The sequence below is a fragment of the Capsella rubella genome, unplaced genomic scaffold (genome assembly GCF_000375325.1).
Source record: "Capsella rubella cultivar Monte Gargano unplaced genomic scaffold, Caprub1_0 scaffold_1, whole genome shotgun sequence".
Classification (NCBI taxonomy): domain Eukaryota; kingdom Viridiplantae; phylum Streptophyta; class Magnoliopsida; order Brassicales; family Brassicaceae; genus Capsella; species Capsella rubella.
The window spans coordinates 7,975,693-7,999,811 of NW_006238923.1; the positions used below are offsets into that span (position 1 = coordinate 7,975,693).

Below are 24,119 nucleotides of genomic sequence, written 5' to 3' on the forward strand. Positions count from 1 at the left end.
ATGAAGAACAAGAAATTGTTTGAACTGGTTCTAATCAAAATTCAAAGTGATAGAGAGAAACCTTTACAAAGACAGATACATGGAGTTGTGAGCCAACAAATTCATGATAATCTTCAACTTTATAATACAGCACAGCTCTGGGTTAACTATTTCCTCATGCACGAATCATGATCTGCAGAAAATTGCACCAAAGTTTAATACATTGGAGTCGGCCATTAATCATTTGAAACTGCAGCGCAGCAGATATAGACTTGTTACTAAAAAGCTCTTCTCATTTACCAATGGACATAGCTACAGACATAGCTACTCAAAAACTAATCACAATACTACTAAACCATGGAAGTAATCTTGTCGATCAACAGGTGTAAATCGGATCGAATTCATGCCTAAATCTACAGAGAAACAAGTCATTAACCCTAATTTCCCCACAATCAAACAACATAAAATCTAACAAGCAGAGGGAGATTCAATCAGTTCTATACCGATATGAGAAGGATTAACTCCGATTTGAGCTATAATTGGAGATCTTCGCCTGATGTAATCTCTCCATCGCCGATTTCACCTCCTCCTCGTCGTCGTGGACATCTGCGTCGATGGAGATGGTGAGATTGGTCTGTCTCGTCGGCTGGAAGACGGATAAGGCGGTGGATCGGATGATGCTTTGTGTTCGTCTTCTTCGTCGCCAACGACAGCACTTGGGTGAAAGAGAGAGATACACGAGAAAACGCAGAACGATCGATGTGGTTTTTTTCTCTTTTTTTTTTCTTCTTCTTCGACCTATCACAGAATGACACATGGCCGATCTCAAGGCAAAATTTCGATCTTAACTAAGATACGTCTCTTCTATATTTACATGATTTAGCATTTAATTTTTATCTGTTTATTACCTAAGAAAAACCTAAGCAACTGCCGTTAATCATGGTCTTATGACATTAGTGTATTTTACACACAAAAAAAAACTTTTTTGTGGGTCAAATTTAAAGTTTCCATATATTTGGAAGCTTTCCCACAACATATTTCCTCCACATAATCCGTTTCGGTTTCAATATCCACAAACCACAACCAAGCAAATGTTTTTAGCTTTCTTCCACACCATCATCCATATTTACTATCCACATGCATATGTTACTTCTTATTTCCTCCTACAGTTTTGAAATGTTGAAAGCTCCACTTTGTTGTAGTGAGTTATCTCTAGAACACAAGATTCTAGCTTTTGAAAGACAGATTGTATCGGGGCGACGGGATTCCATCAAAGTTTCTGCGGGAAAAATCGGAAACTTCTCTTTTGGTTCGGTAAGATTTCACCACATATATAATCAAGAACATCTATTTTTACAGTACTGTGATGTTATCATCATCGTCAATGAAGAGTTATGTTAATTCTTCAAAGGTTATGTAAAAACAGATATTCAAAAGTTGTGAGACTTGTGGAGCCAAAGGAGCAATCGAGTGTCCAGGTTGCAAGGTACTAATTTAATCTTCATTGTTAGATACATACTAATCATATCTTCAAGCGAGTCTAATTAATTCTTTTAGTGTATGTTTGATCGTATATACTTTGATTTAATCCCATTTAATTAGCATACTATGTATATATGGATAACGAAAGAAATCGTTTGTTGCCTCCAGGGAACAGGTAAAAATAAGAAGAATGGAAATATGTTTGAGAGGTGGAAGTAAGTAATAACTAATTAACACTACAATACTGAAAAAAATGTTGCAGTTCAATGAGAGCTAACTTGGCGTTTTGAAAATGTGCAGATGTTTTGATTGTCAAGGATTTGGTATGAAAAGTTGTCCTAAGTGTGGCAAGGGAGGCTTGACGCCTGAACAGAGAGGGGAACGATAGTTGTTGTTTCTCTTACATAAGTTATATATATATATATATATATATATATCTGTGATCATTATAAAATGTCTTTATTCCTATAATATTACAGCCCAATATATATCTTGCATGTAAACTTACAAGTCGTTGATATATTATGTTTTCGATAGAATGTGAACTGCATTAAGGCTTCTTAAACGTTGATAACGATGAAGTTAGTTGAAAAGAATTTGAGAGCCGCACAAGTTTTAGTTGCGCTTCCAATGTTATCTTTCTTTGATTCGCGTTTTCATCAGATTCTTTTGTGTGCATGCGAGAGCCTTTGATTCCAGTTCTATAACCATAAGTGGACCTCCCACGAAACTTTCCGTAGAAAGTAGTAAATACTCAGTATTACTCACAACAAGACGAGACATTCGATTCATGTTGCCTCAGCCAACATAGACAAGAGGTATAGTAAGTGGTGTACAAAGATTTGCATTGGAGTGGCGTGAGAGGAAATTAAGAAGCTTGTTCGGGGTTAGCCATGCATGTCGGGACTTGAAAGAAACGTACGGCCCAATGCTTAATGGGTATGAACAGAAGGCTCATGACTGGTCTTATGTTTCTTTCTTAATTAATCATAACTTATTATGGCTCACATAAAAACATTGAACTAGTAGTTTAAACTGAAAATGTTGAAGGTTGAACCGTAGTTAGATTGTGCGTTTTTTTTTATATAAGAAACAAAGAAAAGAAAAAAACAGAACAACGGTATCATCAGGAAGAAAAAAGGAAAAAAGAAAAACATCTTTCAAGTTTTTAATAAGTCAATATTTGTTTACTTTATAGTTCTGAAAACTTAAGATGTATTACATCAATTTTGTAAAAATTCAACTCTCTTTTAATTAATGACAACAATTTCGATAACTTCTGCAAAAAGACTAAATGCGTATGCGACGTGTAAGACAAAAAAAAAGACATTTTATACGAATTGTAACGCGATTAAATGATGTAAAGGCATTTTTTTTTTCTTAGTTTAGCGAGATGTCATGCCAAAAGTTTCCAAGAAATGAATCCCATGTTGACTCTACACAACTATTGCGTAATAAGTTTTCTTTAATTGGACCGTCGTTGTTGTAAGAAGAAGTAGAAGAAACTCGATCGTTTTAAAAAGCTTTTAAACGGACAGAACACACAAACAGAAGAAGAAGACCAAAACAAAAGTAACAACAACACATGCAAAAAAACCAATAATTCAGTTATCCAACTAATCTAATCTCGAGGGGAGAGAGAGAATGTGAGATTAAAATAAAAAAATCATAAAGAGAGAGAGAGGACACGTGGTGGTACGTGAAGGAAGTAGCGTGTGAAGAGAGTGATTGGTGAAGAGAGAGAGTACTCTCTCTCTATCTCAGATTGAAAAAAGAGACAGCTACCTACCTACACTCATCTTCTCCCTCAATCTATCTACCTACTTTCTCCAGATCTACTCTCTTCTTCTTCTTCTTTTTTAACATCTTCTCCAATTTTAGATTCTTTAACCTTTCTTTTTTATTTATTTATTTATTAATCATTCCTGCAGTAAAACAAAACAGTTAAAATCTCTCTTTAAATGATGCAATAAGAATGCTTACAAAACATATAGATGTTACAGTTAATTGTAATGTTGTCGAAATGTAAAATTACTGTTTAATGATTGTTTTTTTTACTTTATTATATTTGGCAGGTGATGTAAAAGAGCCCAAAAAAAAAAAAAAGTCAAATAACTAAAACCGTACGATCTACATCTCAAAAGAAAAAAGAAATAAAAAAGGTTAGGAAACTCGCACGTTCATCCTGTGAGAGTGTACAATCAATTTGTTTTTCTGGTTTGTTGTTGTTACAATATTCTTCTTCTTCATTTCCTTAGATCAATTTATATTTTATTTTTTTAACTTTTGGTATTATAATAATGGTTAGTTAGTTAAGTTTATTATAAATAACATTCAAAACGAAAACATCATCCTACACAGGAACTCTCTCTCTTTTCCTTCCAGATTATTTTAAAAAAAATATATATACAAACACCAAATTTCTCCAAAATACATACATACATACATACGCATAGAGATACATATAGAGATCGAAGAAGAAGAAGAACATTTAAAGAGATGGGAAGATCACCATGCTGCGAGAAAGCTCACATGAACAAAGGAGCTTGGACTAAAGAAGAAGATCAGCTTCTCGTTGATTACATCCGTAAACACGGTGAAGGCTGCTGGCGATCTCTCCCTCGCGCCGCCGGTACTTTTCACACTTCTCTTATCACATATATATATATATGTACAAGACATATATAAAGATTTGGTTTTTTGGTAATTTAGAATTACGAAACAATTGTGTGCAGGGTTACAGAGATGTGGTAAGAGTTGTAGATTGAGATGGATGAATTATCTAAGACCAGATCTAAAAAGAGGCAATTTCTCTGAAGATGAAGACGAACTCATCATCAAGCTCCATAGCTTGCTCGGTAACAAGTCAGTCTTCTTGATCTTTCTCTTCTTTCTACGCAAAAACAAATTTACAAACTTTGATTTGATATTTAAAAAGTTTGCATTTTTAAAAAAACTCTGTTTTGTTTGTTGAAGATGGTCTTTGATAGCTGGGAGATTACCAGGAAGAACAGACAACGAGATCAAAAACTATTGGAACACTCATATCAAGAGAAAGCTTCTCAGCCGTGGGATCGATCCCAACACTCACCGTCTCATCAACGACTCTGCTGCTGCGTCAGCATTAGTTGTATTGCCTCCTCCTCCTCCTCATCCTCTGTCTCTTCAAAACGACGATGTAGTTGAGCCTTTGCGTATTGATTTAGCCGGACCGGTTAAACCGGAACCGGTACTACGGGAAGAGATCGGTTTTAATAACTGTACGAGTAGTGGAACGACGTCGGAGAAGGATTTCGGGAACGAGGGCGACTGGGTGCTCAACTTGGAGCTCTCCGTCGGACCAGCAGCGACGAGTTACCATCGGTACGAGTCGAGTCGTAAGGCGAGTGTTGTTGACTCTGCTGAGTCGACTCGACGGTGGGGGTCCGAGTTGTTCGGAGGAGCTCAGAGCGATGCGGTGTGTTTGTGTTGTCGGGTTGGGTTGTTCCATAATGAGTCGTGTCGGAATTGTCGTAATTCTGATGTTCGAACCCATTAGTGTTAATTTTACATTTTGTTATGTAACGCATCAATCAAAGCTAAGATGATTAGGATTTAATTTATTTGATGGCAAAAAGAAAATAGAGCTGTCTCAAACTTGTTTCATATTATCAAAAACTTTCGTAAAAATGTATACTTGATTTTGTTAATTATTTTTTTCCTTCAATTATAAACTCAAAAATAGTAGAAATCAGGACACGTTCGAAATTTAATAAATTTCAAGAAAAATTATATACATATCTTAGTAACTTTAAAAAATTTCTTAAAGATGTAAGGAATTTAAGCTCTATATACTATTTTTAACAAAATATACGATTTATTTATGATTTGATCAAATCCTTAATTATATGATATTATTTCATCTATTTCAAAAGAGATTTTGTTATTATTTCTTTTCACAAAAAGCAAATGGGTTAATCATTGTTTGATCATCTAATTTACACATACCAGCTAAGTTTAAGTGAATGTACATCTTAATTAAATTTAACAAACTCAAGTGTTCGTATCTCGAATCGTTACTTAAAACGTGTAGTATTCCAAAAAAAAATAAAAAAAAAATACAATAAAAGTGCAGAGAGAGTATATATAATTATATATACTTATATATATTTCAATATCAATTATCAGAAATAAGAATGCATATATAACTAATTCAACCGACCTATTGAATAAAGTGTTCCTAACATTAATTAGATTTAGATATTGACCAAGTCATTTCAGCAGATGATGTGCAGAGCTAACTTTGATGTCGACGCAAAACCATACCTAAGTTTTGGTTTGGTGTCGTTGCTTTTTTTGTATGTGTTTTATTTTTCAGGTCTCGTCTTAAACTTTTTGCTATTGGCATTTATTTTCCTTCCATTTTATGATGTTTAACAGTCTACATTGTACATCCATTTATATGCTTTGCATTTGATAGCTAGAGAATAACAATATAAGGTTTTGAATGACTATTACTAGCAAATCATAATAAACTGTTAGTGCATCTAGTAAAATAAAAAATTATACCCACGAATATTAAGGTTCAGTCATGAAAATTTAAGTAGGTATAAGGATTTTTTTACTAGTAGGAAACAAATGAAATTGATCTATAGGGTTGTCAATATGAATTGTAATTTGTAATTAGTAATATTAGATGATTTGATACAAAACTGATTTTTCCACCCCAGTCGCCTTAAACATTCAAAAACTAAATTATTTATCGATCGTCTTAGGAATGTGAATGGCGAGTGTAGGTGTAGCATATAACCAAATAACATATTTACAATTGATAGCTAGATAGATTTGACAAAATAACTTTCCCGAGGGTCTTTCTTTTAAAATTACAACTAAGATCTTCGTTACGTAATGGATATATCAACACATTAATGGTTCCTTAGTCAGCAATAACAAAAAATATATTTGTTTTTACACATTAAGCTTTTGTGTTTAGTAGAAGCACGTTATCGATTTTTATTTTTATTTCGAAAATCTGAGTTATTGTATAGTTGTTGTTATGATTATAAGTTTATAATTAATAGTAGTATTAAGAAATAATCGTCACCATTATCTTAAAGCTTTTAGAGTGGACTGTGGAATGTGCCAGCTCCAATCTGGTTTCAGCATGTGGTTTCCTTAAAACAACTTTTTTTAAAAAGAAAATTTAAAGAAATTGATATATAATGAAATCGACGTTTAGGTTCTTTTAGGTAGAATCTCACCTAAAAGCTGGTTTATTAACAATATGTTTGTGCGGTTTCGTTTTACAGATATAAAATACCAAATTATCATGTGCTAATCTCTAAAAGACAAAATCTTATTACGTTTTTGAGCCATTTTTATTTATTACATGTAAAGCCCTTTTTATGCTTGTTGGTGGGACGACTAAACCTTTTTCGCTAATACACAATATTATATGACAAAATAGCATTTTTGGAAAATAAATTCATAAATGAATAATAACGATTACGTAACAGTTTTTCTATTAACATGTATATAAATAAATATCTCATTTCCACAATTCTCAATAATTCTTTTGTAAGAAAAACGGATATATATATTTTAACTATTTGTACAAAAATTTGTATTTGCCATGCAATATCTAGGACAAAAATAAATAATTCTGATTCACAATTCAATAACTTACTTATACGAAAGAGTTTTTTTTTATAAATATTTTTATAGATTTTATAAGAAGTTTACTATTCCAAAACGAAGGCAAATTAGGTCAAGAATATAAGCAGGTGAGATGGGGTAGAAGATAGATAAAAACAACATGTGAGATGTTGGGTGGTAGGTAACCGAATCTATGATCAATGAATAATGAAAAAAGGGATAATACTTGATTAAATTTATATTTTCTTACTATATATAATAACGAGAACTATATGCATTATAATGGAAATTGGATGGAATATTAATGATAGTACGAATTAATAGGAGCAAAAGTGATAATGTTGCACATGTAAGTTAGCTAGATTGAATCGCATGATCATCATTGATCTTTTTTAGCCAGCCATGCACTAGCTTCTTGTTTGTTTTATATCAATCTATACGTTAACTTCTTATACTTTTTTGTACGCATAAGTGTAAAAAGTGTCATCCTTATTTGCCAGAAATTAAATGTAATACTCTTGATCGAATGCTTTTTGAAGGTTCCGTCATATCGTAGCACTCACTCTTCAGACGAAGCCACAACACAAATTTTGTCAAAAAAAATTCAAAATGTTGAGGTAGTAGTAAATTTGTTATGTATATGGCAAAAATTATTTGTTTTCATAATTAAATGTCAAGTAAAAAGTAAATATATATATATATATATATGAAGAACGTACATATAGTTGAATCTTTGACTAAGAACACTTAATGAGAAGGGCACTATTGAAACCATGATGGATATATTTCATTGCTCTTTTTTGTTTTTGCTGTGTTTGTTTTTGTTTTTGGTCAGAAGGATAGTTCAACATTCAAGAATCTATATATAGCTCAAATGGGTTTTAAAATAGAAAAGCCATCGATCGTTATGTGTCATATAGTAATAATTAATATTCTAGCAATAGCATGCATGTTTCTGAAATGTCCCGAAGATGTATTACACACTTACTTACACCAAACAATATTATAACTCTTACAAGATAAATAAACACTAATTACTAAATACTTTGTAAAAACTACCAACTAATGGTTGAATCTTGAATGCATGGACTAGAAAGATTGGCTTATAGATATATATATCGATCGGATTGGTGGTAATGGATAAGTTTGGGTGGTCACGAGACTCAAGAAGACTTGGCGAGTCAGGAAACGAAACACAAACCTAAAAATTATAAATAAGGAGAGCTGAGGGGCCATCCCATCAACCTGACAAAAACTTAACCCTATTATTTCATTTGCATGGTTGAGAATCTCTCTTCTTCATTCATTCATTATCTCAATTTGGTCCCATGCCCTCCATGATATTTTCAATTATTACATTTCATTTCCTTCCTTTTTTTTTAAATGTCTATAATTTGTTTTGTCTGGCCCTCACAGAACATATTCTATTTATATATCTATATTTTAGATATTTTTAGTATGTTAATTGTTCTACTTCATCAAAACTCGTTCTCAGCCATACTCACAGTCACATGCATACCCTTATCAATTTTGGTTTTATACTTAGGATGAATAAGCAGAAACTTTTTTAACCAATAAGCCAATACTCATTCAAATGTTTTTAAGATATAGTATCAAAAAACTTTGAAGAAACAAAAAAAATCAAATAATATAATCGAAAACAGAGGAATTATGTTTACATTCATTGCATGTTAGCCAATTTGCATGTCATAACGGATTTACATGTCAATCCTGTTACAATAACGGATTTGTAGATAAAAGCCCATTGGGTTGGTAAATTAATCTACTAAATAAAGGCCCAATAACACGATTCCTACCTTATCATATTCTAATTACAGAAAAAATTCAAATCATATCATTACCACATCTATCTTAACATTTTTGAAATACATTTTGTCCTAAAATCTAATTTGGATTATAACCTTTTATTTTGTATTATTTACATAATCAAACCCTTACCATTTGAATAAATAACAAAACTTAAAATTAAATTTTGTAATTAACTCACAAGCAAATCGCAAAAATGGAAACAAATATTTATTACATCAAATTTTTTCCTAAACTCTCTCTTTAATAAATCGAATCTCTCTCCAATATATTTATATAATCTTATTTGTTTTTAATTTATATTATTACATAAAATAAATTATAATAAAAATACAAATTTTTTTCTACACATTTTGCAATTTAAATTTTAGAAAACGGACGCATATATATAACTCAATCGATAAAGGAAAATATATGTATAACATCTACATAAAGTATAAATTTTTAGATTATAGTTCAAACCATTATAAATACAACTAATATGTTCACCACTACAAATGAACATGAACTTTGATTTCTCAGTTATCCAAATTAAAAATTTTATTCGGTTTAATATGGTTCCTTATTTAAGAGAAATAAAACTTTTAAAAGGTTTCAAAATATTATAAATTTTATTTTATTTTTTAAAATTTGAAAGTATTATAAATATTAAAAATTTTAAAAGCTGAAAATTATAATATTTGATTTAAGTTTTATAGAATATTTAAAATATTAAAAAATTGAACTCTACAAAATTTTAAAGTATTATTAATATTTGAACTCTAAAAATATAATAAAATTGTACGTAAATATGATTGAATGGGTTTAAGTATACATAAATATGATTATATTTTTTATTACGGATTGTCTATATTTAAAATCTTTTACGGGTTAAGTTAAAATAAAAAATTTTATTTACAACAAAATTGTCTCGCGGTATATCGCGGGTTGACCATATATATCTATTAATCTACTTATAATATAAATTCAAAAAATTATATAAAATTAAAATAAAATACACACTTATAAAACTAGACTATATATACCAAGTACGAAAATGATCAACCAAACAAATATATCAAGTTATGACGGGTATATCCTAATAAATTAAACATTAACGTAAGCTTTAAAGTGCGTTTAACGATGATGTTACTTTTTCTGTATTCCCCCGCCGAATCAAACCCCTATCGCTAAATTCACTCTCCTTCTTCTTCCTCTGTATCTATAAGACATAAACAGCAACACCAAACACCAACAAAACCCTAATTTTTAAATTTTCATCTTCTTGCCTCACTCACAAGTCACAAGACTCAGAACTATCTTGAAACTAGGGTTTTATCTTATCCATTTCTCTATTTTTTCCGAGTTTCAAGGAGAAATGCTCAAAGAAGATTCTACGACGGAGCAACACTTGTTCAATCCCTCTTCTCTCCTCCACTCCGGCTAAGCCTTCTAAACCTTCTTCCTTTCCCAGAGGGGTTTTAATAGCTCCGGCCAAAAACCTTATCATCGTCTCCGTTCAATTTCTCTACCTATTCAATGCAGCAGATTACTACAATTTGTTTCTCTACTACGCCCAGTGCTGCTTTCTCGGCGTATTCGTACCAAAACCTTATCCCTAATTCGCCGCCGTCGGTTCGATTCGCGACTTGCCGATGCTCAATTGACGATAGTGGAACTCGAGCTTGGGTTAGACGAACCGGAACGAAGTCCAAATGGTTCAATTCGGGTTCCCAAGACGCGGAGGAGAAAGATTCTCCGAGTAAGCCGACGAGAACCAATCGTAGATATCGGAGTTCTAACGGCGGTGGTGGAGGATTGGTTCGTAATCCAGATTTGTTGAAAATTCCAGGAGTTGGTCCGAGGAATCAGAGAAAGCTCGTTGAAAATGGAATTGAAGGTGTTGCAGAGCTCAAGCAATTGTACAAAGATAAGGTATTGTATACAAAATTTGGAAAAAGCTTTGTGTTTCAATTGAGTGTTACAATTTTTGGTTTGATTCTCTCAGTTTTGGGAAGCTAGTCAGAAAATGGTTGAGTATCTTCAAAGCTCTGTTGGGATTAAACATCGGAACCACGCCGAGAGCATAACAACGTTCATCAAACAAAGCGTGGACGAGGAAGAACTCAAGGATTCTTCTGAGACTAAGCCAATTCCTAAGAAACGTTTGACCTTCTGTGTTGAAGGGAACATTAGTGTTGGGAAGACTACGTTTCTTCAGAGAATAGCTAATGAAACCATTGAGCTTCGTGACCTTGTTGAGATTGTTCCTGAACCTATTGATAAATGGCAGGATGTTGGACCTGACCATTTTAATATCTTAGATGCTTTCTATGCTGAGCCTGAGAGGTATGCTTATACTTTCCAGAACTATGTGTTTGTCACTCGGCTGATGCAGGAGAAAGAGTCTTCCTCTGGGATCAAACCTCTTCGGTTGATGGAGCGTTCTGTGTTTAGTGACCGAATGGTAAATTCTTCTTGGAGATTAGAGACATTTTTAGGAGAAAGACTATAGGAAAGTGATGTTTTTTTTTAATATTGATATTAGGTGTTTGTACGAGCTGTTCATGAAGCGAAATGGATGAACGAGATGGAGATAAGCATATATGATTCTTGGTTCGATCCTGTGGTTTCTTGTTTACCAGGACTTGTTCCTGATGGGTTCATTTACTTGAGGGCGAGTCCCGACACTTGTCACAAGCGGATGATGTTAAGGAAACGGGAGGAAGAAGGTGGAGTCTCGTTAAAGTACCTCCAAGATCTTCATGAGAAGCATGAGAGCTGGCTCCTTCCGTTTGAGAGCGGGAACCATGGTACATTCTCTGTTAGTAAACCACCTGTTCACATGGACAACGCTCTTCATCCTGATATAAGGGATCGCGTGTTTTACTTGGAAGGAAACCATATGCATTCTAGCATCCAGAAGGTAAATTCACTCTATAGTGCTTAGACTAGTTCATGGATTCTGGAGATTTTATTTGCTTAGACGGGTTGATTGATTTCACAGGTTCCTGCATTGGTACTTGACTGTGAACCCAATATCGACTTTAGCAGAGACATTGAAGCAAAGAGACAGTAAGTTCTCAGTTACGTTTACTCAAAACTAACACTTCAAAGTTTCCCAAATTCCTTACTCAAACAGCTTTCTCTTAATTGGCTTTTATCAAAAGGTATGCACGCCAGGTTGCAGAGTTCTTTGAATTTGTGAAACAGAAGCAAGAAACATCACCAGAAAAAGGCAATGGAAGCGACTCAAGCCCACCTCAGGTGTTGATGCCACATAATGGGGATCTTTGGATACCATCAGACGGTAATCATTTCCCGGGAGCTGCCCTACAATCTTTAGATTTAAGAAAGGCGATGTCGCTTATGACCAGATCACCGTCCTCATGATTATCGTTTTCACCACCATCCGCTGATCCTGATTTTTCTCGGCTTAAGGATCGCTAGAGATTGATTAATGAATGTCATTAGGTAATCTACCTGTCATAAGGCAAAGTTTTGTTGTTTAGGAACATCTATCATCTGGTGCTGCTTTTTTACTCTTGAGATGTAAAAAGAAAAGGATCGTTTTATTTAGTGCACGCCTTCCCGTTATGCTGTTATATACTGAACTCAACTGGGCTAAACGGAGTGCTTTTCATGGCCGAGCCACTCGATGCTTGCCAAAATTTGAGCAATAAACTAGAGCATAATAGCGTTAACGGTACTTCTCCTTTCGTGTTGATAGTAAGAGGAGGATGCAGTTTTGAGGAGAAACTCAGAAACGCAGAGTTAGCTGGTTTCAAAGCTGCCTTAGTTCATGATGATGTGCACCGCGACATCTTGACACCAAGTAAACTCATGTTTTCCTGAGGTAAATAACTCGATAATTCATCTAGTTTTCTCGACCAAAGCAAACGGAGGAAAAACTTAACACGTACGCTGCTTTGGGCCATAATGCCAAAGTACTGTTAGTTCCTAGTTTAATCAACTCTGAGTCATGGATCCTTGCTGCACCAACCATCACATTATGTGCTATCGCCATGATTGCTACATTTGCCCCTTGCAGATGACCGAGAGCTACATCTTGTCAGTCTTAGTTTATTTCCAATATTTCTTCTTTTTTTTTGTTTTGTAAATTTGTTTTTCCACTTAATTAAGGTAATGACTTCTCTAAACAAACAATAAGTACATTTCATGGCTCCTTTATTTGATGATCCAATAGCCATTCACTTATCTACAAGCTTGTTGTTAATTTGTTAACAAACATAGAAGTTAAACCATCTTTATTTGAAATACTGAATTATGTCCAAGTATATAAACAGTATCACTTGTTTTCTACAAACTATATTGGCCTTTGTAAGGCGAAAAATATGAGGTAACCAGCCAAAGAGAAAATAAGATATAAATTATGTGAAAAGAAGAAGGTTATCACTTTATCACTAAAAGAAGAAAAAAAAACGATAATACAAATTTCGTGAACTTTAATAAAACAAAATTTTAGGCGAATATTTCTTCTCAAAGAATGGACAACAAATTAACAAGTCCAAGAATAGGATCTCTTAATGACAGGTTTGGTCTGTTTATCTTCTTCCAATGAGATCATTCCAAGATGAGAAGGATCTTCCAACATCATCTTGGCTACCAAGTAACCGGCGATGGACCATGTCTGATACTTCCTCGCCTGTTTTCCGATGAACCTTCCCGATTTGCCGTCGTAGTACTCCGGCCAACCGTCCTTCAACAGCCTTGCCTCCGCCAGGTCAATTGCCCGCCTCGCTATCTGTGGCCGTCCCGTCTTTATGCACGCAGCTGTTAATAGCCACAACAACACTGCGCCGAAGAAAGTTAATCCGACAGAACAAAACAAGAACAATGATTAGCCGTACATAAAGTAAATAGGACAACTAATCAATTTATACAAGTAGGAATCTTTGACTACTGAAAACACTTTCGGCAAAGAAGCATTTGTTTTTTTTTTTCTACAATGATTTTGTTTCCAACTTTATAAATCATAAAAGTAATTTTTCACCCTTTGTTAACACATTCTTTTTTTAATTTTGTTAGTATAAAAAATTGGCTTAGTGCAAATTCAAGAAAGAAAGGAAGAGAAAATTCACCTGGCCAAGAACCTCCGTTATGGTAACTCCAACGAGTATTCTTAGGGTCACAACCAGTAACAATCCTCCACTCATGGCTCTCGATCGCCGGATGACAAATCTTAACCGGCATCTCACCCACCAGCTCCTCCCACCGCTCCTCTATCAAGTCCATGATCGCAGCCGACTGCTCAGGTGTGGCCAAAGAAGCAAGGATCGCTACACAGTTGCCAAGAGCGAACCACCTGAAGTCCATACGAGCTGGACTAACGTTTCCTATGAAGTAACCGCCACGTAGAGGCATGAAATCGAATACCCACTCAGGGATCGAGTCAGGGATGACGTTGAACTTGTTGACCGCAGTGTGCGAGTACTCCTCTGTTTTGTAACGGTAGATGTCGTTGAGCTGCTGGAAATCGAGCCAGAAATAGCTTCTCATGTGGAAGCTAAGCGCGTGTAGCCTCTTCACTATCCTCTCCATGAACTCTTTCCCTTCCGTGTCATGTTTTAGCATCGACATTGCTGATCGAAGAGCCATGAAGAATAGAGCTTGGATCTCTATCGGGTACCCGTAAACCCCCTACGCAAGATTCACTTCGTTAAACACAAATACAAACCGAACCTAAGTTTGTCTAGAGAGAACTATTATTACCATTCTCCGATCGACCATGGAGCAGCCATCAGCGCAAAGCAAAGTCGGGAAAGTGTCGAAGCCTTCGGAGAGGCAAAGAGAGAGAATGAGTCTCATTCCCTTTTGACATTCAGGTGTTTCAGCTAGTGAAGTGTCTCCAGTGGACTTGGTGTAGGCTCTGAGGAGAATGATCCACCAAAAACCTGAGTCAACCGGAGCCACTCTTCCAATGGCGCTCTCTCCAAAGTCAGCAATGACAGTATCAGTCTTCTTGATTGGATCGTGAAGGATCTTGAAGCTAGCAGGCATCGCGCCTTCGCCAAGCTTGAACCTGTCGATCTTTTTCTCTCTTCCTTGGATTTGAATTGTCTTGAGGAGGAAGTTCTTGACTATGTCTGGCTCTCCGTTCATGAGGAAAGCTAGTGCGCTTGGAACAAAGTCTCTTACGAACACCTAACCAACATTTTCCACAAAACAGAATCATTTAAAAAACAGAGCAAGGTTCAATTACGAAACACAAAAAAAGCAATACCAGAAAGAAAGAAAGAAAAAAAACAAACCTGATCATAGTTCAAGACTTCCTCAGAAGCATGGTCATAAGCAGCAATAGTACCAACGGGTTGGCCACGAAAGTAAACCAAGGAACGTCTCAAAGCATCCCAAGCCTCAGCAACCATAGGATGTGGCTCAAACGAGTTTCTAGCCGAAGAAACCGGAGTATCCCATCCGGACCTGCCTCCGGGAGAATTAAGGGTTTCGAAGATTCCCATTTCGCTGAACGACCTCTCATCGAACGATCTTTTCCGTTCAATATTTAGCCTCGGCCGGTCAAGTAACCGTGATATGTCGTCTAGCTCTGATATCGAGCTTGAAGAGTTTACTGCTTCCATTGGTATATAGATCTGGAATGAATGAATAAAGGATATATAAGTTATAACTATAAATTAATTTAAAACGTTTTGTTTTTGTTTGTTTGGAAATGATGATTAAGGAACATTAACGTAAAAAATGTTAACGATTGGATTTATCTAGATAAAAAGTAATTAAAAAACATTAGTAATCGTCATAAGTACTGTGTTCTCTTTATGTATGTAACAAAAAGGAAAAGAAAGAAAAGAATGGTACATGTATCGTGGAAACATAGATCTGAAAAGGTAAAAAAGATAAACATAAAAACGGACCTTAATTACGACGGAGAGATAATCTCCGAGCTGGTGGAGAAATGTGTAAGGGGGAGAGAGAGATGGAGAAGAAGAGAAAAAAGGAAAATGTAAGGAAGAGAAGAAGTATATATAGAGGAAAGATGAGAGAGGACGACGAACGTGGGAAGTCTCTCGTTTTTTTTTTCCTTCTTCTCTCTCTCTCTCTCATTGACTGTGGTAATGGTGGAGACAGGGAGAGAGAGATGAATGAAGCTAGAGGCTTTGGTCGTAGCGAGAAGATGATTGGAGCGTGGTATTCACGAGGAGGAAAACGACATCGTTCTTCTTTTTTCTTTTCTTTTGTGTGTGTTTGAGTCTGACATGTTTTTTTAATTTTGGCTTAATATGAATCGATTGGGTCATTGGTCTTTTCGCCGGTTCGATCGGCTTTTCTCGATTTTTGTTTCCTCTTATTATACATATTTTTGTTTTTCGCTTTTCAGGTTGAAATAGGAGTAGTATATTGTAATAATGTTGTGATAGGTTGACCCAATTGGCATAGAGTCTCTCCTCTGGTGAAGTTCAACTCATTTTTTTTTTAGTATCGGCCAAGTTGCATGCAGAAATTACCTGTTAATATACGACAATGTAATATCTGTGTATAGAACTATAGAATATGTTTGGTAAAGAAGTATATACGGGGGAATAAACTTTGGTCGTGTTGAATTCGCGATTTCCAAATTTAGGCAAGAGATGTTTTCATTACTCATTTAGTTTCTTCTCTTTTTATTCCCTCTTACTGTTGATCAAGATGATAACTAAATTTGCATGGAAAAAAAAAATACAATTGCATGAATATAAAAAACGTTGGCTATTATATATATCAATCCACGTATCAGACTAGCAGTTGTCTAACGTACAATAAGAATGTTATCCAAAAGGTTGGTGGCGGTATATATGTTAATTCAGGCTGTATATATGTTAATGTTAGTGGGTTATCATGAAAACAAAAGTTCTTAAAAAAAAAAAAAAGAAGTTCTTTTAGCTATCTTGTAAATAATCAATCATAATTGATAATTGCGTAAAACTGAGATAGTTGGTGATATTTTTACATTGCAAGTTGATCTTATAAATATACATATATAACTAATTTTGTTTTTTATATAAAGTTGATACTATCAAAGATACTAGCCCATGGATTTGGCCACCAAAAAAAAAAACATTGTCAGTGGAGGAGTTTGGCGGTGCATGCGGTTCACGTGGACGATGTAAAATCCGGATTTTTTTGTTTGTGTTATTGCTTTCAAAGAAGTCCGATCTTATTTGTTGGTGGGAGCTGAGTTGAGCTGTAAATTGACAAAACTTGCATCTATCTGCAAAAGGGAGCTTAAACCTGAACTCTCTATTTCGTGGCTAATTTTATTTTTTTGCAAATTGTATACAATTGAAAAGTTATGTGTTCTGTACTCTTTTGTTACGTACGTATTCCTCAACGGATAGATTTTTTCTTCTCTTTTTTTGGTATCCAAGATCTAGTGCATGCGTGTACGTAAATCTATGGTTTCGTAGATTTCACGTAAAGTCTTCAATGGTTGAATAAAATACGGTCCAAATTTATATTAAACTTGGGCCATTATTGGGCCTAATATTGATCTGCCTTATACGGACCCGAGTTGGCCCTTACACTCCACCGGTTCAGAACGCTGCCGTCGTGAATCGCCGCATCAGAAAAAAAGGAAATTACAAAAGCTGACGGATATTAAAAAAAGAAAAGAGAACATGAGACTGTCTCTTCCCATCAACACTCTCATAAATCTCCCAAAACCTCGGTTTCTAATTCCCTTTTCTTCTCGTTCCCTGAGCTTGGCGTTTCCTACTCCATCGGTTCATCGCGTTCCGGTGGTTTCGCCTCGTCTGTGTTGTTGTCACTGGTTCTCGACGAAGGCGATGACGAATGTTGGAGAGCAATCGATTCCTTCAGTCGAATTGAAGGAGAAGATTGAGCTCAATGAGAAAGAACGGAAAATTTTCGATCGGCTTTTAAGTACTCTCCGTTATTGTAACCTTGACACGCAGCTTCGCGTCGCCGGTGGTTGGGTCCGTGATAAGGTACTCTTCGTCACCTGGTTTGGATTCGATTAATTGGTTTATTAGCGATTGAGGTTTCTGGAATGTAACTGTATGAGTATTTTGGTTGCACTATGAGGATTTGCCATAACTTATCTTTGTTTTTTCAGCTTCTAGGGAAAGAGAGTGATGATATTGACATAGCTATTGATAATATGTCGGGAAGTGATTTTCTTGATAAGTTCAAGGAATATTTATCTTCTAGAGATGAACAAGTACAAGGCGACACTGTTATTGAAAGGTCTCGAAACTCTTCTACTTGCTTATGACTCCAAATAAGAAGGAGTACCATGGTAGGAATACGCTACAGATCTTTGATGTTAACTGGCTTATTTTGTTGGTGGTTTCAGGAACCCTGACCAATCCAAACACTTGGAGACAGCAAAGCTCCGCATTTATGACCAATGGATAGATTTTGTGAACTTGAGAAGTGAAGAATACACAGAGAATAGTCGTATTCCTACAATGGTACTCCTTCTTATTCATTGCCTATGTTGTTTGGATGTATTTGTTTGCTGTGAATGCATAACACAACCTATCCTGATTCCTGAATATCGAAACCATAGTAGTTGTTTGGTGTTGCAATGTAAAGGACCTAATTGCTTGTGCTGCTTATCTTAAAGTTTAAATTTTTCTGTTTTATTACAGAAATTTGGCACCGCAAAAGAGGATGCTTATCGTAGAGATTTAACCATAAATAGGTACACACATCTTCTCCTTGAACCAGAAGTAATACAACTATGATATCCATATATCTGAATGCAAATTGGGACATTTGTATGATTTCTTAAATTGACAGTTTATTCTACAACATCAACTCTGGCTCAGTAGAAGACCTTACTGAAAGAGGTTAGTGCATTCTTGTGTTGCCATCATTCATTCCCTTTGATGTTCAAAATAATAGTTTACAAGGAACTGATAAAATTACAGGCATCGATGACCTGAAGTCTGGAAAAATTGTTACACCCTTGCCTGCAAAAGCTACATTTCTGGATGATCCTTTGCGAGTTCTCCGGGCTATTCGCTTTGGTACTTGTTTATTCTTTCTTGTTTTTTTTTCATTATATGTCATTACCTTGCCCATTTTTGGTCGTCCATTTTGAGCTTTGGGTTGTCGTTTGTCTGTCATTCCTAATAGACTGCCATAACAGGTGCGAGGTTTGGTTTTACTCTGGATGAAGAACTAAAAGAAGCTGCTTCAAGTGAGGAAGTAAGAGTAGCTCTGGGAGAGAAAATTAGCAGAGAGCGGATTGGGAATGAAGTATTTATTTGCACTTACTTCTTGCCGGAGAAAGCTAGTTTCTATGGTGACCTCCACTTTTAGGGTTTATCGTTACACAACTTGATTCTTTGGTGCAGATTGATTTGATGATATCTGGGAATGGGCCAGTTTCGGCGGTTACCTATCTTTCTGAGTTGAAACTATTTAGGGTTGTGTTTGCTCTTCCCTCTTCAGCTGAGCCTTCACCATCAGAGAATTGTGGCAGGTTCTATCTCAACTATATTCTTAAAACTCTAACTTTGCAAACCTGGTCTTGTGACACTGCTATTCATATTTTGCAAAACTCACTCACATGTCTGCTATTTTAGCCTCTCCCAAGCCTACTTGGAAGCTATGTGGAGACTGCTTCAAACACCTGGGATAGGAAACTTCAGTGTGAGTCATTATTCTGGGGCGTTCGCTTCTTATGTAACTGCTAAAGATTGAGTTCCTTATCTTTTGATATTCAATTAGATTTGATTGGTGTCCTATCATTTTGTTTTAGGGTGAACAAACACGGCTTGCTCTGTATGCTGCTATGTTTCTCCCCTTCAGGAAAACCATTTACAAAGACAACAAGGGTAAATCGGTATGCTTTCCCTTATATATTTTGTCATCTTTTCTAGGGTTAAATAATCTGTTTTTGGTTGTCTAAACCAACAAACCTTGAGCTCTTTTTAACTTTTTCAGATTCCTGTTGTCAACCACATATTCAAATTCTCCATGAAGCGCAAGACCAGTGATGCTGAAACCGTGAGTTCTGATTATTAATGTTTAATATGTTAGGCCGTAAAATCAGTAACTAACGAACTATATGGCATTACTTGTGTTGTTTTCTCTGGCAATAACGGAAAAAACCAATTAACTTTGTACAATCAGAGCCTTCACCTGTGACATTAGATTATAGGTGTGAATGTGATGTTCAATTGCAGTGTATCTTGTTTTACCATACCTTTTTTAAGTTTGACTGCTAGACAACTTAACAGATTCATTATTATCATGATAATGAATTCCATCTTCTCTAGGTTATGAATATACATCAGACCGCAGAAAGATTTCGACCGTTGATTTGTCCCCTTGAGACGAAGAACGATGTAGGACTGGACAAGCTTGATTGGGCCGCTGATACTCTTGAGCATTGGAAGTCCCTCCCCCACAATGATGCAGTGGTCCCAGCAACTTCGAAAATAAGAGTACTCACAGGTTCTCCTCTATAGCCTTTGTAGTATTTTATTACTCCCACCTTATAAACGTAAGAAGATAAAGAAAATTACTGATATATATTAGTTAATCTGTGTCATTGATAATTGTTTAAACGACGAGTATAATGAACATTTTATAGCTGAACATATGTATAGTGAACTTATTATATCTGAACTTGTGGTGTATAATGAAGATATCATATCTGACCATATGTACTGTATATAACTAAAATGTTCTGTTTTATAACTATTTCAGGGTTTTTACTTAGGGATATTAAAGACTTCTGGCATGTTGCTCTCTTAACTTCTTTGTTGTTGTCTGCTACGGTGGACGATCAAGAAATTGGGCAATTGGACTTCCAACTGGAGAAGATGCGAGAAACTTATCTAACAGTTGAGGCAACTATCCATGAACTAGGTAAACGTTGGAATGTTTGATAAATGATAGCATGTAAGATAGACATTTCTAAGAGGAGGTAGAAGAAGCTAGGCTGTGAATGGTTATTAAGGCTCCCACTTTTTTTTATTACCAAACTCAAACTAGTAGAACTAAGAACATGAAAAGCTGATTTGAAAATTCCTGTTTATATATATCCCACATATAGAAATCTTTCTGACTTAAAAAAAGTTGAACAAGTAGGGTTGAAGAGAAAATCATTTTTAAACTCATGCTTCTATCATTTGAACTGCATCTGTCAATGTGCTAACCATTCCATATACGTAACAGTGTTTCTTTCTTAACATAACAGGTCTTGATAACATCTGGGATGTTAAACCTCTGGTGAATGGCAGGGAGATCATGCAAATTGCAGAGCTGAAGGGAGGATCTCTCATCCGTGTATGGGTAAGGCTTCCTCTCTTTTCATTGATTCCCCAATCCTCATTCTCTGAGGATTCAGAACAAATTTTTGTCGTCCTAGATCCCTGTTGGAGTTGTGCTCAGTAGAAATTGAACTTGTAGATATAGTCTCTTGCATGCCTCTGTTTCTGTGTCTTTGATCACTATATTATCAATATCAATAACTTGTAGATATTGTCTTTAGCTGTGACTAGTCCTGCAAAACCATGCAAATCACCTTCCTGAAATATCTATCATATCCTGCTTTCCACATGTGGCTATATGAAACTGTTACTTGTAATGCTAGGCAAACTCAGACTTAAACTAGATCCATAAGGTGTGATATTAAAGTAATCTCTAATTGTTGAATCATTGATCATGTCTTGCTTATCTCTATTACCTAATGTCAATTGCTCTATTTTACAGCAACAGAAACTGCTCACATGGCAGCTGGCTAACCCCAACGGCACCTCAGAGGAATGCAAGGATTGGATGAGAGAAATCAAAGCAAAACGACAAAGGACAGAGTGACTTCAGAATCTAGTGGCTAGTTGTGCTCTGTAGTCTTATTAAACCTGCTAACATTGTAGATTAGTCAAAAGTCAAAATTCAGATGTCTCAACATTTTGGCAAATTCTTTATCAGTCATAGGCTCATCTCTAGCAGTTTAGCTATGTGTTTTTTATGTAACAAAACAGATTCGAGCAAAAAAAATTGAAAGAATGATAACAAACATAAATCGAGGTGTATACATATCAAATCATCATCAGATGTTATTCTTGACATCCAAAAGCATAAAAATCCTACATGAACCAAAGCGGACTGGACCGCACCTAGAGAGACAGATTCTTCTATGTGTCTGTTGCAAGCTCGGTCTAACAGTCTGGAAGCGAGTGTGTAGAGGCAAAAGGGGAGAATGTATTTGCTGTATAATTGCAACGCGGATGATTTCTCGAACTGACTAATCCAGGAGATGCATTGCTTGGGTATGGCCGGTATGGTGACCTGTCGATAGCGTTGAGAGGGGACATAGTCGAATAACCAAGTGAATGTAAAGACTTCATACACATGTATGATCCCTGTGATGATGACTGCAATGGTGAGGCTTGTCGCCTGAGATTCTCAGAGATACGACTGACATTTATTGGGGAAGGCTGGCTGCGGTGAGAGGACAACCTGACAAATTGTTGAATGTAGGACGAGCTCACATGTGTTGGAGAGAAAGAAACTGAGGATCCCAAAGGAGGAGGGTCTATACACACTACAGATGATGATGCAATTGAAGAGCTGAGCAACGGTGTTCTCTCTGTGGCTGGTGGCTCATCTGTGCTCCTTTTTGCATCCCGTTTGCACACTGGACAAAACGTTCTCCATGATATAAGCCACGAGTCTACGCAAGCGACATGAAACTCTGAAAAAAACACCATTAGAATCATAGAATCAGAAGTTTTGTTGTAAAGCTGAGATAGGGTTAAATCTCATATATACTCAACTGTGGCCGCAAGGTAAGACCCTGAGCTTGTCCCCAACATTGTAGTCTTCAAGGCAGATAGCGCAAGAGGAGCCAGTGGTGGTGTCATCTTTCGCACAAGTGAATGTAACACTTGGCATTTCTTTCACCATTCCACGGCTCATCCCATTGAATTGAGATATAGAGTTGCTATGTGGTGTGCAACATCTATAGACGCAGACACAAGCGGCCATAACACCACACATAGCCAGGGACAAGAGCAATGCTATGGTAGCGCACAGCGACCACAGCGAGTCCTTTGAATCAGGAACCAACATGACTTCAGTTTCCGCCAAACCAGCGTACTTCTTGAGAGTTTCTCCTGCTGCATTCCTCACAAAAACCGCTTGAATCTGTATCCCGTCCGAGTCTCCTCCCACTTAAAAAAAGAATTCCAAAATCAAGATTTATAGCATCGATTCAAGATTTAGAGACTTTTTTTATACCTAGCATACAATACACATAGAGAGGCATGAGTTTACTTGGGAATAAGAAATTGCTGTCCACATTGTCATAGACAATGGCAGCCTTGAAACCGCTTCTTTGCGCATTTCTGACTTTGTACTCAAAACTGCAGCCTCCTCTTCTGATCAACACAAAAGGGGAAGTACCATTAGCTCTCTGCTCCGGTTTATTCCTCATGTTTCCGCAAGCGTCGAGAGGCTCAGCCACGTAAACCACTCCGGCCTTCACCGTATTCACTAATGGAGCTGCAACATGGAACTTCATCACGATCAACAAATTTTTTAACTAGAATAAATATTACCCTACTCACTGAAAACATATAAACAAATCCAAAATTGCTAAACGGACAAAGACGTAACAAAGGATTGAGAGAGACACTCACAGAAGCTAGCTTCCATGTCGACAAAAGAGCGAGTGTTATTGTTGGAATCAACCAAAATGACTTGGCCTGCTTCTACACATGGAACAATGAAAAGGTGTGATATTGTAAGGAGTAGCAGAGCAACAAGATTCATCGTCTCTACGTTCACAATTCCACACAGCATCGATTTGAAGAGTTAAACATAATCATAATCTTTTCTTTTGGTCAACTAATATAATCATAATCTTATGTTCGTCAATCAATATTCAAACTTCCAGTGAAATCATAAGTTATTCAATGGTTTTTAAATGGAAACTCAAATTTGGCAATATGCAATTAATGACTTCGATAAACTTTGAAGATTTTCTATAGTAATGACATATGAAAAGGACAATTTTGAATAAGTATATATAGTATTTTCTGTCAAAAAAAAAGAATAAGTATATAGTATAAATTATTTTGTTGACAACACATATATAGTATATTTTCATTTTTGAACATTTTTATTATTACTTCTTAAAGCTATTATATAGTAAAAATCTAGCTATACAGATTTGAGAATGATTAAAATTATATAACCCAAACCACCTTCACTTAATC

General features: G+C 35.7%; 6 protein-coding genes across 8 annotated transcripts; 4 read left to right on the plus strand and 2 right to left on the minus strand.

Annotated features, from left to right (window-relative positions):
- The first annotated feature begins 1,044 nt into the window (after nucleotides 1-1,044).
- Nucleotides 1,045-2,019, plus strand: LOC17897663. Its single transcript, XM_006304240.2, has 4 exons — nucleotides 1,045-1,293; nucleotides 1,406-1,465; nucleotides 1,630-1,676; nucleotides 1,762-2,019. The coding sequence occupies exons 1-4, from the start codon at nucleotides 1,117-1,119 to the stop codon at nucleotides 1,847-1,849; spliced, it is 372 nt and encodes a 123-aa protein (XP_006304302.1). The 5' UTR covers nucleotides 1,045-1,116; the 3' UTR covers nucleotides 1,850-2,019.
- A 1,674-nt stretch (nucleotides 2,020-3,693) lies between these two features.
- Nucleotides 3,694-5,150, plus strand: LOC17898325 (transcription factor MYB3). The gene is made up of 3 exons (XM_023789418.1): nucleotides 3,694-4,093; nucleotides 4,197-4,326; nucleotides 4,438-5,150. Exons 1-3 carry the CDS (start codon nucleotides 3,961-3,963, stop codon nucleotides 4,997-4,999), a joined length of 825 nt encoding a protein of 274 aa, XP_023645186.1. The 5' UTR covers nucleotides 3,694-3,960; the 3' UTR covers nucleotides 5,000-5,150.
- A 4,908-nt stretch (nucleotides 5,151-10,058) lies between these two features.
- Nucleotides 10,059-13,088, plus strand: LOC17899258. Of its 2 annotated transcripts, XR_002835323.1 has the most exons (6): nucleotides 10,059-10,836; nucleotides 10,910-11,368; nucleotides 11,450-11,827; nucleotides 11,909-11,976; nucleotides 12,072-12,375; nucleotides 12,632-13,088. XR_002835323.1 is itself a non-coding variant. In XM_006303915.2 (5 exons), the coding sequence occupies exons 1-5, from the start codon at nucleotides 10,441-10,443 to the stop codon at nucleotides 12,292-12,294; spliced, it is 1,524 nt and encodes a 507-aa protein (XP_006303977.1). In that variant the 5' UTR covers nucleotides 10,059-10,440; the 3' UTR covers nucleotides 12,295-12,506. The 2 variants fall into 2 exon arrangements, 1 of the variants encoding a protein (XP_006303977.1); XM_006303915.2 differs by lacking the exon at nucleotides 12,632-13,088 and having other exon boundaries at nucleotides 12,072-12,506.
- A 167-nt stretch (nucleotides 13,089-13,255) lies between these two features.
- Nucleotides 13,256-15,893, minus strand: LOC17897606 (probable alkaline/neutral invertase D). Its single transcript, XM_006307596.2, has 5 exons — nucleotides 15,795-15,893; nucleotides 15,174-15,515; nucleotides 14,635-15,066; nucleotides 14,004-14,562; nucleotides 13,256-13,716 (listed from the first exon to the last, which is right to left on the minus strand). The coding sequence occupies exons 2-5, from the start codon at nucleotides 15,501-15,503 to the stop codon at nucleotides 13,421-13,423; spliced, it is 1,617 nt and encodes a 538-aa protein (XP_006307658.2). The 5' UTR covers nucleotides 15,504-15,515; nucleotides 15,795-15,893; the 3' UTR covers nucleotides 13,256-13,420.
- A 1,623-nt stretch (nucleotides 15,894-17,516) lies between these two features.
- LOC17897552 (putative CCA tRNA nucleotidyltransferase 2) lies at nucleotides 17,517-21,922 on the plus strand. Of its 2 annotated transcripts, none has more exons than XM_023788830.1 (15): nucleotides 17,517-17,864; nucleotides 17,993-18,123; nucleotides 18,233-18,350; nucleotides 18,531-18,583; nucleotides 18,682-18,731; nucleotides 18,813-18,911; nucleotides 19,034-19,092; nucleotides 19,242-19,369; nucleotides 19,473-19,539; nucleotides 19,649-19,732; nucleotides 19,834-19,896; nucleotides 20,169-20,346; nucleotides 20,602-20,763; nucleotides 21,095-21,189; nucleotides 21,610-21,922. In XM_023788830.1, the coding sequence occupies exons 1-15, from the start codon at nucleotides 17,535-17,537 to the stop codon at nucleotides 21,712-21,714; spliced, it is 1,722 nt and encodes a 573-aa protein (XP_023644598.1). In that variant the 5' UTR covers nucleotides 17,517-17,534; the 3' UTR covers nucleotides 21,715-21,922. The 2 variants fall into 2 exon arrangements, with proteins under 2 accessions (XP_023644598.1, XP_006307074.1); XM_006307012.2 differs by having other exon boundaries at nucleotides 17,518-17,864; nucleotides 19,034-19,143.
- A 105-nt stretch (nucleotides 21,923-22,027) lies between these two features.
- LOC17898274 (receptor homology region, transmembrane domain- and RING domain-containing protein 3) lies at nucleotides 22,028-23,673 on the minus strand. Its single transcript, XM_006304693.2, has 4 exons — nucleotides 23,541-23,673; nucleotides 23,176-23,403; nucleotides 22,677-23,072; nucleotides 22,028-22,594 (listed from the first exon to the last, which is right to left on the minus strand). The coding sequence occupies exons 1-4, from the start codon at nucleotides 23,671-23,673 to the stop codon at nucleotides 22,059-22,061; spliced, it is 1,293 nt and encodes a 430-aa protein (XP_006304755.1). The 3' UTR covers nucleotides 22,028-22,058.
- Between the last annotated feature and the right edge of the window lie 446 nt (nucleotides 23,674-24,119).

Coding starts and splice junctions, on each gene's coding strand:
- LOC17897663 (XM_006304240.2), top strand. CDS start 1,117: ATGCATATGTTACTTCTTATTTCCTCCTACAGTTTTGAAATGTTGAAA. Junction 1,294..1,405: donor GAAACTTCTCTTTTGGTTCG/GTAAGATTTCAC, acceptor ATGTAAAAACAG/ATATTCAAAAGTTGTGAGAC. Junction 1,677..1,761: donor AATATGTTTGAGAGGTGGAA/GTAAGTAATAAC, acceptor GAAAATGTGCAG/ATGTTTTGATTGTCAAGGAT.
- LOC17898325 (XM_023789418.1), top strand. CDS start 3,961: ATGGGAAGATCACCATGCTGCGAGAAAGCTCACATGAACAAAGGAGCT. Junction 4,094..4,196: donor ATCTCTCCCTCGCGCCGCCG/GTACTTTTCACA, acceptor AATTGTGTGCAG/GGTTACAGAGATGTGGTAAG. Junction 4,327..4,437: donor CATAGCTTGCTCGGTAACAA/GTCAGTCTTCTT, acceptor TGTTTGTTGAAG/ATGGTCTTTGATAGCTGGGA.
- LOC17899258 (XM_006303915.2), top strand. CDS start 10,441: ATGCAGCAGATTACTACAATTTGTTTCTCTACTACGCCCAGTGCTGCT. Junction 10,837..10,909: donor AGCAATTGTACAAAGATAAG/GTATTGTATACA, acceptor TGATTCTCTCAG/TTTTGGGAAGCTAGTCAGAA. Junction 11,977..12,071: donor GACATTGAAGCAAAGAGACA/GTAAGTTCTCAG, acceptor TTTTATCAAAAG/GTATGCACGCCAGGTTGCAG.
- LOC17897606 (XM_006307596.2), bottom strand. CDS start 15,503: ATGGAAGCAGTAAACTCTTCAAGCTCGATATCAGAGCTAGACGACATA. Junction 14,563..14,634: donor CCATGGTCGATCGGAGAATG/GTAATAATAGTT, acceptor AATCTTGCGTAG/GGGGTTTACGGGTACCCGAT. Junction 13,717..14,003: donor TAACGGAGGTTCTTGGCCAG/GTGAATTTTCTC, acceptor TCTTCGGCGCAG/TGTTGTTGTGGCTATTAACA.
- LOC17897552 (XM_006307012.2), top strand. CDS start 17,535: ATGAGACTGTCTCTTCCCATCAACACTCTCATAAATCTCCCAAAACCT. Junction 18,351..18,530: donor ATAGTCGTATTCCTACAATG/GTACTCCTTCTT, acceptor GTTTTATTACAG/AAATTTGGCACCGCAAAAGA. Junction 19,733..19,833: donor AAGACAACAAGGGTAAATCG/GTATGCTTTCCC, acceptor TAACTTTTTCAG/ATTCCTGTTGTCAACCACAT.
- LOC17898274 (XM_006304693.2), bottom strand. CDS start 23,673: ATGAATCTTGTTGCTCTGCTACTCCTTACAATATCACACCTTTTCATT. Junction 23,404..23,540: donor CGACATGGAAGCTAGCTTCT/GTGAGTGTCTCT, acceptor TCCATGTTGCAG/CTCCATTAGTGAATACGGTG. Junction 23,073..23,175: donor CAGCAATTTCTTATTCCCAA/GTAAACTCATGC, acceptor TCTTTTTTTAAG/TGGGAGGAGACTCGGACGGG.